The sequence below is a fragment of the Ochotona curzoniae genome, unplaced genomic scaffold (genome assembly GCF_017591425.1).
Source record: "Ochotona curzoniae isolate NIBS_2020 unplaced genomic scaffold, NIBS_Ocur_1.0 contig_2927, whole genome shotgun sequence".
In the NCBI taxonomy this organism is placed as follows: domain Eukaryota; kingdom Metazoa; phylum Chordata; class Mammalia; order Lagomorpha; family Ochotonidae; genus Ochotona; species Ochotona curzoniae.
In genome coordinates, this window is record NW_024465654.1 from 4,979,573 (window position 1) to 4,993,786 (window position 14,214).

General features: G+C 41.7%; 1 protein-coding gene across 1 annotated transcript in view; it reads left to right on the forward strand.

The window, feature by feature from the left end:
- The window catches only part of CUNH12orf40 (chromosome unknown C12orf40 homolog), a 30,649-nt gene extending 17,809 nt beyond the window's left edge, over positions 1–12,840 (forward strand). The window contains 7 exon segments of the mRNA XM_040978971.1: positions 746–861; positions 4,085–4,614; positions 4,844–4,913; positions 6,773–6,833; positions 8,877–8,964; positions 10,376–10,452; positions 12,412–12,840. Of these exon segments, the coding sequence (XP_040834905.1) occupies positions 746–861; positions 4,085–4,614; positions 4,844–4,913; positions 6,773–6,833; positions 8,877–8,964; positions 10,376–10,452; positions 12,412–12,840 (1,371 nt within the window).
- Positions 12,841–14,214: the final 1,374 nt, after the last annotated feature.

The following is a 14,214-nucleotide window of genomic DNA, read 5'->3' on the forward strand; positions in this document are numbered from 1 at the left end:
AAAAAAAATGACCTGTTTGGCAAAAAGTACGTGAAAAAATCCTGAATTACTGTGACAGGGGAAGTGGGAAACACTCCCTAACAGGTGCATTCTTTCTTCAGATGGAATGGCTGTTATACTCTCTCACTTCTCAAAGATTTTTATTTTCTTTTGGCTGCTGCTTCCCCCCCCCCCCCGCCCCCCAATTTCTATCATTGTCTTTGTTGTTCTGGCACTTATGTTTGAGAAATTACAAAGCATACATTGTAGATGCTGATTATTATTACTTGGTGGATTAATGATGGGCCAGTCTTAGTAAGTTAAATTTAGATAAGACTCTTCACATTATAAGTGGATTTTCATAAGGCTTTCTTAAAGTTGTTACACTCTATCCTTGCTTGGTACTAGATCATACTAGCATTCATAAAAAATTAAAGTACTAGTCCCAGATTATTCAGTAGATGAGGAATTGAAATAACTGCATATGTTTCTTTGAGAAAGACTTGCATTTTTGTTACTTACCATCCTGGTGTCCTGGATACTTTTAACTCTCTGGAATGGTTAGTTCACCATTGATCCAACTGTGCTGCTTAAAACCAGCATTGATTTCACTGTTAGAAAATATTTGTTTTCGGTAATGAGACAAATAATTTCCACTAAAAATGCTTATAGATATGATTCATAAAAATTGTATTTTGCGGTCAAAACTTCAAATTTCATGTAGTTAAACTGACCATTGAGGCAGTTTCTTTCATGTCTTTTTCAGCTCAGTAATATTGACTGTTCTGATTCCTAGCTTTTCAAACTAACTGGAAGTCAAGGTGTCCTTACACCATCTTACAAAGCAGTGAAATTTGGGAAACTGTTTGAAAGAGTAAACAGGTAAGCAAAGATGCTGATGGAAATAAAGAAGCTACAGCATCCTAGTCTGTTATTAGTTTGTTTTATGGTAACACATTTTTTTAATTAAGCATATAAACATACTAAAAATATCTCTAGGGGAAAGAATCACTGAAAGTAAAAGTTATCGGTTCATTAAAATAGTTTAATTCTTTTAAAAATATTTTATTTGTAGGTGCCCTGGACAGGTTGGGTAAATGTCCTCCTTTAATTGTAGTTAACTCAGTTATTTTATCATGGGCTTTGCCAAGCTAGGTTTCAATATCCCCCGAGATAAGCATCATGGCATTTTTATCCTTTATTGATACATAGTAATTTATTTTCAGGAGTGGATCCACCTTGCACTCCTGTGATAAAAGCTCCTCAGTCACATTCTTCACATGCTTCTGGAATTTGTTAGCCATTTTTAAAAAATGTCTGTGCTTGTGTTGTTTTGGCTTTGGTACCAGGCACCACTGGCCTTGTGGAAGAAGATGGAAGATGTTTGGTGGAAGACTTGGCGAGAGTTAGTATTTTAACTGTTTTACGGAAATCACTAAGAAAGCTGTCCGTGTCTGAGCTTTTCTCAGTGGGAAAATATTACTAATTCATTGTCTTGTTCTGTTTGTATTCAGTTTTTACATTTTTTTCCAGTCACTTGAGATATGTGTATATCTTTAGGAATTTGTCCATTTTCAGAGTTGCTTGATTCATAGTATGAAGTTTTGTGTAGTATGTTCTTGACATAGCGTTGTGTCCGTGGCATGTTCTCTGATAGGTTGGTGTGGCTGAAGGTATGTCACTTTCATTGGTTGGAGTTTTGGTTTCATCAGTTGCTGCGCTGTTCTCCATATTGCAATTTTCTGGTCTTCGTTTAGTTTATCCTTTTCTGGCTTCTTAAGGTATAAGCTTATCCTTTTGATAGATTTTCCTAAAAGATCAACAGTGTTTTGGTCCGAGTTTGTGTTAGATACCTGGAGCTATCAAGCCTTCTCTGTGTGAGATTGCAGAAGCCGCCAGGCTCGGCTGTGTACTGAAGTTTCTCTGGCTCTGTTTGACTGGTGCAGCCTTGCACGTGATGTGCAGCCTTCAGGATCACCAGGGACGGCTGAGAATTTTTCAAGCCCATTGTGGCAATTTGTTTTCCATATCTTTCTGTGGAATTTCAGTGTGTTCGCTCACTTCAGCTGGTAGTACAGCCTCGGGGAGCCATCATGTTAAGTTTCCTTTCAGGTTTGCCACCAAAATCCTAATTGTTTTTGACAACCTCTCAGGCGTCTTCTGCCGCAGACTCCTCGGGCGTGGCAGAGCCACTGAATCTGGGAGGGCCCAGGGGAAAAGGGAAGGTCCTTGTGTTCCATGGTCAAACTCAGCAGCCCCCCCCCCCAGATTCAGTCATTTTTCTTGAAGTGCTGCTTCTCAGTGTACCATATGCCTTTGGTCACTTCCCAGATTCTGAGATGATTGATTTTACATGTTTTATATGGTACTTTGTTTACCTTTGAGGAATGTTTCACCAGAATTCTTTCTGTACCATTTCAGAGGTTCTTCCCAACTAAGCTAGCTAGTTAAATAAGTTGAACATAATGGCTGTAATTATTTACAGGGTTTCAGGAGGTGTTTCCATGCATGTGTTCGATGAAGTCAGAGTAGTCATGTCTGTTTCCACGAGTATTTTCTTTATGGTGGAAGCATTCAGAAACTCTTGCTTGAATCTTTTTAGAAAGTACGATCGTGATATGTTGTCATTTCACCCTATGAGTGATAGCCAGCTGAGCTTCCTTTTCTTGTTATTTGTTGTTAGTTGGTACATGTCCCTTCCTAGTAGGCACCACTGTACTCCTGACTTCCTTATTACCGTTGTTTAGAGTCTACCAGCGAGTAACGGCATCCATGTTGTTCCAGGTGTCAGGAATCCTTGTCTGTGCCTGCTGTAGTATTCCATTGTATATATGTGTCATGTGTTCTTCGCTAGTTGATACATTTCCTGTGGGAGGGCTCTCCAGTTGTTAGTATTTCTTGACTGCTCTGAATGGTAGGGCTGTATGTGTGGGAGAGCTGATGTCTCTTGGGCAGCCTCATTTCTGTCCCTGGTTATGTACCCGGCAGTGGATCATATGCTAGTTGTGGTTTAGGGTTTGAAGAAGCTGCCTACTGTTTTACGTGTTAGTTGCCCTAACTTACAGTCCTACCTGTGATGGGCAGGGATGCTCTTGTCTCCACACCCTCACTGTGTCATCTTTTGTCTTGAATAGCCGTTCTACGTGGAGTGAGGTGACAGCTTTTTTTTTTTGCTTGCACTTCCCTGATGATTAATGATATTGAGCATTTTTTCTTGCACCTGTTGCCCATTTTTGTTATCATCCTTTGAAAAATATCTGTTTAGATCTATTGTCCTTTTATTAATTGGATTGTTATTACTTTAATTATTGAGTTCTATATTTTTGTTATTCTTTTGAAAATAATGAAAATATATCCTGTTGAAAACATGTTCTTGTTCTGTTTTGTCTCTGCATTGTTGATTGGTTGTTTAGGTATGCAGAAATTTTTTTAGCTTAATGTTAAACCAATTTTCGAAATCCTGAAATAAACCCTACTTGGCCATGATGTCTTAATCTTGCTATATATTCTTGGGATTGATTTTCTAAACTTTTGTTAGTAATTTTTGCATCGATTCTCTTGAGTGTTATTTTGTAAGCATTTTTTTTTTTTACTTAACCAAACATTTATATTGATCTAGTATTCCTCCTTGGAAGCCTCATAGTTGCTTTTATATACTTGATAGGTTGAGAAGTATTAGAGTGTCATCACAACCATTTGTTCTGATGTTTTAACATCGGAGGAAAATTTTCCATGCATGGTTTTCAACGTATCCTTCTGACTAAATGAAGCAGCTGTGACATACGGTGGCTGTCTAGGTTATTTTTGCTAGATTTTATTATGGAAGATATTCTGTAGGTTGGTAATAGTTTGTTTTATTAAAAGAGCAGTTGAACCACACATTCATCTTTCAAGTTTAAACAAAAAGTATTGGTTATTTAACTCAATAAGTCATAATAAGGGCACATTAGATAATTTCTTCGATAAAGCAATTGCATTAAAACCAAATAATTAAAATGTAGTTTAGATATGTTAGGAGCTATTAAACATTTAAGAATTTAACTTTCAGTATGTATTAATGAGGATAGTCTGTGCTTTTTCTGCTAAGTGTTTTTATTTGTCTCAGTCCAGGAAATGGAAATCTTCTCACTAGAAGACCAGCTGTAATTACGGGTGAAGAACGTGGTAGCATGAATGAAGGAAGACCATCACAATTAACTGTTGAGGAGCAGTCAGTGCAATGTGTTTGGGGGCAGAATGGAAAAGAGCTTTCACCTTTTCTTAAAGAGAAGAACAAGTCAGCCCCCATTCTGCTATCAGAAAATTACCACTCTTTGGTTAAACGTAATATGATGAGTTTATTAAGCATGGACCCACAAAGCATGAGTGAAACCGTTGACAAGTGTGGCTACAATAGTATGGGAGATTTTTGTGGTGTTGCCAGTTCTGATCAGAATCGCTCCACTGGTAGATACACTGGAAGCATTTTTCCAGTCCCAGATTTGGCTTTGAATAATTCTGTTTTTAATGAAACAAGATTCCCAGCAAAATGTCCGGCAGGTGAATGCTGCTGGAAGCATAATGACAGCGGTGGACAGAAGGCTTTTCGTGTGTCTCTGGGGAAGGATTGCTCCTCAGCCAGCTCTCAAAGACAGGGTTCGTGTCACACATGGGGAGTGCAAAATTTATGCTTTTTAAACTTGTTCAGTTTTTTATGTGTATTTTTATATGTACTCATGTGTTAAGAGAAATGTGCAGCTGAAAATAGAATAATTTCGTATTACTTGGCATTATACCTAGTGATTTTTTTGTGTGTTTCATGTTCTTGAGTTAGATAAAAACAGACTTTTTTTTTTTAACACAAGATGTGCTTTTACTTTTAAAGGAAAGATTCGAAATGATTGCCAAGAGAAGATGCCACAGAAGAATATGCAGAGAAGTGCAGAGAATTCTGTGTAAGTTTTTGGATGTGTTTGGGAGGTACACACCACGATCCAGCCTAATAAGAGATTATTTTTAAAAAATCAGATCTTTATTTTGCTGCAAAAATTTTTGAAATCCATTTATAGTTTATTCATAGTAAATATTTCCTGTAAACCCTGAAGATTCCTAAAATACTGGATTTCAGAAACGTTTTGTAGTGAAAAAAGGTTGGCTTTTCATTCTGTTTTCTGTGACCTTTCTGTAATAGCTTCCCCATTGCTGAAGGCTGTGTTACAGCACGTGAACTGGGCATGCTGCCTTCTGCAGGTCAGTACTTCAGTGCTCAGTTGGCCGGCCCCAAATGCCTTCATCTCTGAACATGAACTTGATCTGAGGGCTCAGAAGCTCATATACCCACTGCGATAGCGGCTTGTTGGTGTATGATTACTAGCTGCTGTAGGAATGATTGCTGGCGTGACATGCACACGCTTGATTCCACCCTTGCTGTCTTCTGTGTCTACTGAGAGCAGTTGGCCGGGGTTGCTTGGTTAGCGCAGGATCGGTGCAGAGAGGGTGGATATCAGTGTCGGAGGCGTAACTGAGGACATTGGTGGTCTTGTATGGCCAGGCACATACAAATGAGTTAAAAGAGAACAGAAAATAAACAGATTGATTTTTTATTGTTAAATCTTCAGCTATCTAGAAGCTTGAGGGAGCACAGCATGTTAGGCCTTGAGTTTCAAAGTGTATATCTTGATAACGATTTATATCATGGTTTCCAATCCTGGCCACAGATCCAGAATACTTAAGGGAGTGGTGAATTTATCTTAAAATTTTCTTTTTTTAAAAAAAGGATTTGTTTTTATTAGAGATACAGAGCAGAGACAGAGAGGAAGATATTCTATTCAGTGATATTTTAAACTGTTATCTAGTGCCTGATGTTGCTGCACAGGGCATTAAACCACTTCCTGCAGTGTCAGCATCGCATGTGCGCACAGGTTTGAGTTCCAGCTGTTCTGCTTGCAAACCAGCTTCCTGCTGAGGCACCTGGGAAATTAGCAGAAGATGGCCCAAGTGTTTCAGCCACCATCACCCATGTGAGAAACCTGGATATGGCCGCCGGCTCCTGGTTTCGTCCTGGCCCAGCCCTAGCTGTTGTGGGTATTTGGGGAATAATACACCAGCTCCAAGATAACTTTTTCTTTTTTCTTTCTTCCTTTTTCTGTGTAACTCCTTTCAAAGAAAATAATTAAAAAAAAAAAAAAAACAGGACCTGGCATGGTGGCCTAGTGGCAAAAGTCCTAGCCTTGAACATGCCAGGTTTCTATATGGGTGCCGGTTCTAGTCCTGGCAGCCCCGCTTCTCATCCAGCTCCCTGCTTGTGGCCTGGGAAAGCAGTTGATGACGGCCCAAAGCCTTGGGACCCTGCACCTGCATGGGAGACCTGAAAGAAACTCCTGGCTCCTGGTTTCGGATCAGCATAGCACCGGCCATCACTGTCACTTGGGGAGTGAATCAAGGGACGAGAAATATCTTCCTATCTGTCCTTCCTCCTCTCTGTATATTTGACTTTGCTGTAGAAATAAATGAATGAATAAATCTTTAAACACACACACACACACAACAAACAAAAGCCTGGATGCAACAAAGTGGCCTAGCACAATAGTCTTCTTCCTGCCATGCTGGTAGTATATGGGCACTAGTTCAAGTCCAGCTAATGGCCTGGGGTTATAGCAGAACATGGCCCATGACTTTGGGCCCTGGAAGAAGCTCCTGGCTCCCATCTTTGGGCTGGTTCAGCTCTGGCCTTTGCTATTATTTGGGAAGGCTCAAGTAAAAATAAGTCTTCAAAAACAAATAAGCAAGAAGCAAATTTTTCTTAAATCCTTAGGTGTAAGACCCTTTTGCAAGAATGGCCTTTGGAGCAGCCTGGGGACTTCCAGCATGATCAGGTAAAGCATGTTCTTTTTTTATGATTTATTTATTTTTATTGGAAAGTCAGATCTACATAAAGGAGGAGAGACGAAGTGATCCTTCCAGCTGATTGGTTTATATCATTTTAATACTTACATCCGTGAACTCTTCTTGTTGATAATTCTTAGATCTAGAAATAACACATCTTTTCAGAAACTGTTACATGCTTTTTGGAGACAAACCAATATCAGTATATTCTCAGTGCTTTCTATAAGTACACTATGATTTCCTCCAACACAAAAATATTTCAGGCTTCAGTGTATAAATACTGGGCAGATTTGTTGAAACATCTGTATTCTTGATTCAGGCATTTGGCTAGCAAATGATGCCCACATCCATAGAAGGATGTCAGTCTTACCTGTATATGTATACATTGGGGCTTTTGCTTGTACTCTGTAATGTATAGAGAATAATCTAATAATTTGCTGCCATAAATCAGAGAACTTGATATTTGTCTTTGATCTTTTTGGGTCTCATTAAGCAACAGGCAAAGAGAAGCAGTGATCGCACCGATCCCCGCAGCCATCGGGTGGGTTGGGGTGCAGACAGGAGCACAGGGTGGATTATGTGGGGGACAGGAGCAGTCCATCAGCTGCTGCCTCCAGGGGTGCATTATCAGGACGCGGGATTGGAAGTGGAGGGGCGGCTTCAGCATGGGCACTAGAGTGTGGGGTTTGCGCGTCCTGAGCAGCAACTGCAGCTCCATGCCACGCGCCTGCCCCAGAAGGTAAATGTTGAGCCTGTTATCAGTGAGGTAGGACAAGGGAACCAGGTAAGCAGTGACAGAGATATGAGAGAATGTAGTGTTGGAAACTTCAGGTGGGGCCAGCACTGTGGTGCAGCGGGAACTTCCACAGTGAATGCTCCTTTGTCCAGGTCCTCCCTGCCAGTCCTGAGCTCTGACGATGGGCGATGGGTGTAGCGTCAGGTCCTCCCTGCCAGTCCTGAGCTCTGACGATGGGCGATGGGCGTAGTGTCAGGTCCTCCCTGCCAGTCCTAGCTCTGACGATGGATGTACCCAGGGCTGAGCAACTCCTCCCTGGGCTCTGCGTTTGCATTTCCCAGATGACTAACGATCCTAAGTGTTTTTTTTTTTTTCATGCATTTGTTGGCCTTTTGTGTTTTCTGAGAATTGTCTGTTCAGCTCTTTGCCAATTTCTTGGCTTAATTCTTAGCATTAGTTGCAGCTTTTTGTTTTTGTTTTTGAGTTGCTGATATCTTATGGGTATTGATTTGTTATTGGAGGAGTAGCCTGCACAGATTTGCTGCTGTTCTGTGGTTGTCCCTTTGCTCTGCTGGCTCCTCTGCTTGCAGAAGCTTCTGGGTTTGGTTAGCCCATGCATTGCCTTTTGCTGCCTGTGGTTTGGGCTTTGGGCTTTGTGCTTTGTTCAGGAAGTTGTCTCCTACACTTGACCTACACTTGAAGTGATTCCCCTACTTTTTTTTTTTTGGCTTTCTACTCTTCAGTTTAGGTCTTGAATCCATATTGAATTGCTTTATCTTGTCAAGAAATAGTGATTGAGCTTTGTTCTTTGACATACATACATTGCATTTTATCGGCTTCATTTATTGAAGAGACTATTTTGTTCTCCCATGTATGGCCTGGACACCATACTTAATTTCTGAAATATTTGTTGTATTCTACTGATGCATGTGTTCATTTGTATGTCAGTACCCTGCTATTTTCATTAATATAGTTTTGTGGTATGCTTCAAAATCACGTACTGTGATGCCTTCAGCTCGATTTTAATATTTACAAAATCTGAATATAAGAAATTATCACAAATAACAGTATGTATCCCCAAATTGTGTTACTGTCTTTGTTTTGTGCTGTGATTGTATGAACCTTTGTCCGTGATTCTTAGACTTAATGTTCTGCTGCGTGCTCTTTCTAAACCAGTTTACTTTGTTGTTAACTGATTAATTTTTCTCGTGATTTAAAAATTTCCTTTGAGTTAAATCATAGAAAGCAAAAGAAATGTAAAATTAGCTAATTGGATTAATAAAATGTATGTACGTAGATATTATGTAGTCTTGATAATTGTTCAAATTTTGATTTTTTTTTTTTCCAGATTCTGGTAGAAGAAAGAGCAGTATGTGCTTTACAAGGTAGGCCACCATCTACGGAGATGCTCTGTCAGTTTTATAAATTCATCTTATTCCTTCTATAAGAAACTAATGGGAATCAGTTGCGTGTTAACCTTTAAAAAAATTTTGTCCATAAATATGTTTCATAGATATGTTAGAGTGTGTTACCAATGACTGTCTAAACTTGCTTTAGTCTTTCTGAGAGTGTGTGTGTGTCCGTGTGTGTGTGTGTGTGTGTGAGGGAGTGTCCGTATGTGTGTGTCCGTGAGGAGCACGAGCCGGGGCTGTGTGCAGGCAGCATCGTGTCATTACGCAGGTCCTCGTGGAGCCGCTGGGGCTGCAGGTGCTCCTCTGCTCTCGCCTAGTCTGCCCTCTAGAGGTGTCTGTTTGCCCTGCCTTCTCACACAGGCTGCTCCACTGCTGGGCTTTGGACTTTGCACGTTTGAACAAACTCTGTGTATTCATGTTGACACTTTATTAGGACTATGCTTCTCATTTTTATGCATTAATTTTGGATTTTAGATTTAGATGCACGTGTCTGGATTATTTGAGTGATTTTGTGGGGAGGTGATCCTGGATAATCAGTAGTTTGGGGACTAATATTTTCTTAGCTTTTATAAGGATGAAAATGAATTTTCATCAACGCATTTTTACCTTATTCTGGCAGAGTGTGATGTAAATTTCATCCTCCTCCCAGTATCCACACTAGAATATAATATTGTTAGCACACGTGTATTGTGGCACAATCCGCCGGCCCTCCCTGCATGCATCCCACCTCTACAGCCAGCAGTCAGCTGCTGGCAGTCACTGGCGTCTCACCAAGAGGGCCCTCTTGGAATGTACTCGAGTAGTGTAAGCATGCTTTGAAGAACTCACGGGCAAATGGCAGTGTTTGTTTTAGCGCAATAAGTATAATTTGAAATCTATGCATGGTTATTTCATGGGCTTTTAGAAAAATCAATCTTTTGTGCTAGATTTGTTTCATGTGACATAATATCCTCAAAATCCATCACTCTTTAGTCTTCACAACCGGATTTTGCTTTTATTTCTGGGCCGACAATATACCATTGTGTCTCCATGCGACTGCTGCCGGACATGTAGGTGGTTTCACCTTTTGCCTTTGACGAGCGCTGGCACGACCGTGTGAGATGCTGCTGCTTGCCCTCTGCGCCTCTTGCCCTGTCCCCATCCCAGTTGGATTGCTTTATTAAGCATCGTTAATACTTCATGCCTAGGTTATATAATTCATCTCCTCACTGACGTGCCTTCCTCTAATTCTGCCCTTCACTTTGTCCTTACCTGTATGCTTTCAGCTGACCCACTCAGCTGCACGTGCTGTGCAAGGCTGGATTTGCACGAGCGGTGGCCATATTTCGCCTTGTGTTTTGTAGAGTGTAATGTCGCTGTTGCTGAGCTAAGATCCTTGTTTCAGATCTCGATTCTTCAAGTCAGTCTGCCAGTTACTCTCCAGGGCCCACGGACAGTTGTTTCACTTCTAGTCCAGAGATGGTGAGTTACATAACTTACTTACTAATACATGCTTACCGGTTTAGAATTATTTTCCTAAGTTGTCATTTTAAAAAATAGCCGATCATATAATGCTAGTCAATAAATTAATGTAAGCAAAATTGTAAAAAAGCTTTACAGTGTACAGAATAAGAGATAAGTATATATACACATGATGTGGATACACGGCATAGACAGGTGCTCCAGAAAAGTCATGAAGAATGTAATCAGAATATTTTTCTTGATGCGTAAGTATTTTAAAGCATGTTACCTGGATTCCTGGATTGCATGCTCCTGTTCACTTCTCAGGTGACTCTTGTTCAGGCTGAACCCAGGAATCAGGAACGCTCCCTCCGGGTCTCCTGCACGCGTGGCAGGGAAGCAAGCCAGTGGGCCAGCACCACCACGTCACCAGGCTGCTGCGTGGGCTGTGTCAGGCTCTGTGCTATGATGTGCAGGTGTCCTGGGGGCATGCTAGCTGAGTCCTCAGCACCCCCAGTGGGTTTTCCTCGTTTCCCTCACTCCTGCTCCTGACCTGCGGATCTCCCGTCCCTCAGCCTGCCAGTCTCCTCTGTGCTGCAGGAATTCCAGGCATTATCTCTTCCTGACATTTAGTCAGGCTTTAGATTTCTACTTAAATACGTAACTTATTCAAAAAGTCCATCTCAATATGGTGCCTTATTGACAATGCCTCAGACTTCTTGTGCTTTGCACTTGGCTCACGTTGAGTCTGTCATGTCCGTGGCATTTGGTGGCATGTATGCACCGAGAGGTTGGTCACTGTCTCGCTTCACGTTGCATAAGCCATGTGAGTTTCTCTTATAAGTGAGTGCGTTGAGCCTGCCTCCCGCACTTGGTGCTAACTCAGTTTCCATTGCCGTTTTCTTTGCTTCTACTATTTCAGTGCCAGTAAGCTATGTCTGTATGCTTTTTTAAAAAAAAAACTTTGCTTTATTTTTAGCTAGAATCATAATTATTTCTTCTATAGTATTTTTAAGAGTATTTTTGTTCTGCAATTAGAAGAATTTTATTATGAAGTTCAAGGTTTAATTTTTGCAAATTAAAAATCTGGCTTTTTAGAGAACAGTTGAGATACTTATTGTTACTTAACTTTTGCCTGTTGTATATTCCGTTAGCTTGCCCTCCCCCTACGTTGTGTTATTTCTGAGACAAGCTGTGTCTGTTACAGAATAGATCCCTTAAGAGGCACACTGCAGCTTCTTTGTACTCTATGAGCTTTTGAGAGAATAAGAAAACATGTGTACTACCTATTACTTCTCTATCGTTTAAAATTTTTATCAACATGTAATAATTTATTTGAAAGACCATCTTGGAGGAAGGAGTAGGGAGAGAGACAGACAAATTTCTGTCTGTTGGTTCACTCCCTGAACAGCTGCAATGGCCAGAGCTGCACTAGGCTAATGCCAGGAACCAGGAGCTTCATCGAGATCTCCTACACGGGTCCTGGGGCCTACACACCTGGGCTGTCTTCCATTGCTTTCCCAGTGAGATTAGCTAGGGGCTGATCAGAAGTAGAGCAACTGGGACTGAAATTGGTGCGCTGTAGGATGCCAGCTTGGTAAGTGGCAGTTTAACAGACTGCACCGCAATGCCAGCTGTGCCTGTCCCCGCTCCAGTCTTACCAGTCTGAGTGTGTTGTGATCATTTCCCTTGTGTTAGGGATGTAGGGATGGTGTAGTCTAGGTTGGAAGGACCGTTAATAGACAAAATGCCCAAGGATTACCATTCTTATTTTAAAATCCGTACCAACCAGTGAGGTGTGGTAAGTTATTATTTGAGGATTCTTCTTGACATACTGTTTTCATTTACAAACTGTATCAATACAGAAATAATTTCTGTGTTTACAGAAGTTTTATGTGAATTTTATGTATGTGTACTTTGAAATGACCAGTTGAACTTTCCAGTTTTCCTGTTGTTTACGGTAAAATCACTCTCTCCTAGCTGTCTGAAGAGGAGGACCAGGTGTTACAGCACACTGAAGACTCAAGCACAATACCCACCAAAGCCAAGGAAGCCCTCAGCAGGTGTGGTGTGGAAGGAGGGGTGCAGCTCCCAGGAGACAAGGCTGCCGAAAACAACGCCCACATTCAACAGTTCCCAGTGAAAAATACGGAGCCTCCTCGGTCTCAGTGCCATTCAACACCTTTATTGCAAAGCAAGTCCCACAGTAGCTGCGCGCTGCAGAGTGCAGGGTGCGATGCAGGAGTGCAGACAGAGAGTGCACCTGTGGTGGAAGCAAAGGCAGATGCTGCCGTGCAGTGTGAAATCCTCCCAAAGTGTCCCTGTGGACATGATGTGTTGTCTCTTCCTAGTGACGAAGGGCGCAGTGAAAACCGGCAGGAGGAGCCACTGGAGGGCAGCACATCCTAAGGAACAGCTCCTGCACCGGGCTCCCCGCCGAGGCAGGGTGTCTCCCCACTCGGGGGTGGCGGCCAGCAGGCAGGCTTTCACAGACAAGAGGAAGGTGGAAATGGAGCAGAAAGGGGAGCTCTCAGGGACTGTATGCTTTCTGCCAGGCTCAATTTGCTCATTCAGTATTCAGAATTGTCATGTCTGTAGTATCTAGTATAACATCAAGCTTTTAAAAATATAATTTTATCATTCTTGTAGTTAATCTGTTATTTTTGGATTAAATTATATTTGTTTTCATTGTGTTGTGTTTATTTTAGAATTTAATGAGTTACATTTTCAGCAAAAAATGTTCCTTTTTCAAGATTTGCATGGCATAAAATAACCCAGATAACATTTAAAGTAGTTTTTCCTTCATTTTAAGAATGTTCTTTGTTGACAGAAGGAGACAGACTTGCCTGGCTTGTTCTCTCCTCAGATGCTCACGGGGGCTGGGGCCGCGAGACCAGATCTCCCGGTTGGATGCTGGAAGCCTAACCCCAAGAACCGTCCCCACTGCCTCGCACAGAGGCTGGATCAGCAGCTGGAGCCATAGGGGTGGTCAGATTCTAAAAGGCTGATACTGATGTCAGCTAGCAGGCAGTCACCCTCGCCGCTGTCCGCTGTGGACACGCAGGTTCCAGGGGCTTTCCTGCTTGGTGGCCCTCTGTGGGTGTTGTCACAGTCCCTACCAGCCAAGTCCTGCTGCCCACAACTAGGGAAAAAGGCTACCGGAAGGGCCGGTTGTTACTGTCCTGGCTCCTTTCCAGTGCTTGCTCCCCTTGCTTCACACCATTTGGTTTCCTTTATCTGTACAGAGTGTAGCCATGACTGTGTGATTCCTAGTGAATTACCATCCCGGGGTGGTTTTGTAAACCAGAACTTGCAATCCATGTAAGAAGCGCAGGGTTTTGGAGTGTTCCCTAAGTTCACAGGTGCTTATTCAATTTTGAAGGTTGACTTACTTGACAGCGTGAGCGAATGCAGACCTTCCTTCCACTCCCCAAGCGACCTGATGACAGGGCTGGTTCAGGCTGAAGCAGGAGCCCGGATTCCTCTGGATCTACCACAGGGCTAAAGGGGGCTAATTAGCAGAGAGCTGGAGTGGAAGCAAGAGCAACCAGGATTGAACTGACCAAGACTTGAGTTCGTGAACGACTGTTGTGTGACAAAGGGTTTTCGAGGACATAATAAAATCATGAATAATCTATAAAAACTGTAGGAAGAGAATAATTATGAAACATGCCATCTCCACCCAAATGTGCTGTTAATTTTTCAAAATTGCTCCTATTTAACAATCAGAAAGAAATCGAATGCTATCTAAATGTGTTTATGTAAATACATGCTTTTGGTTTA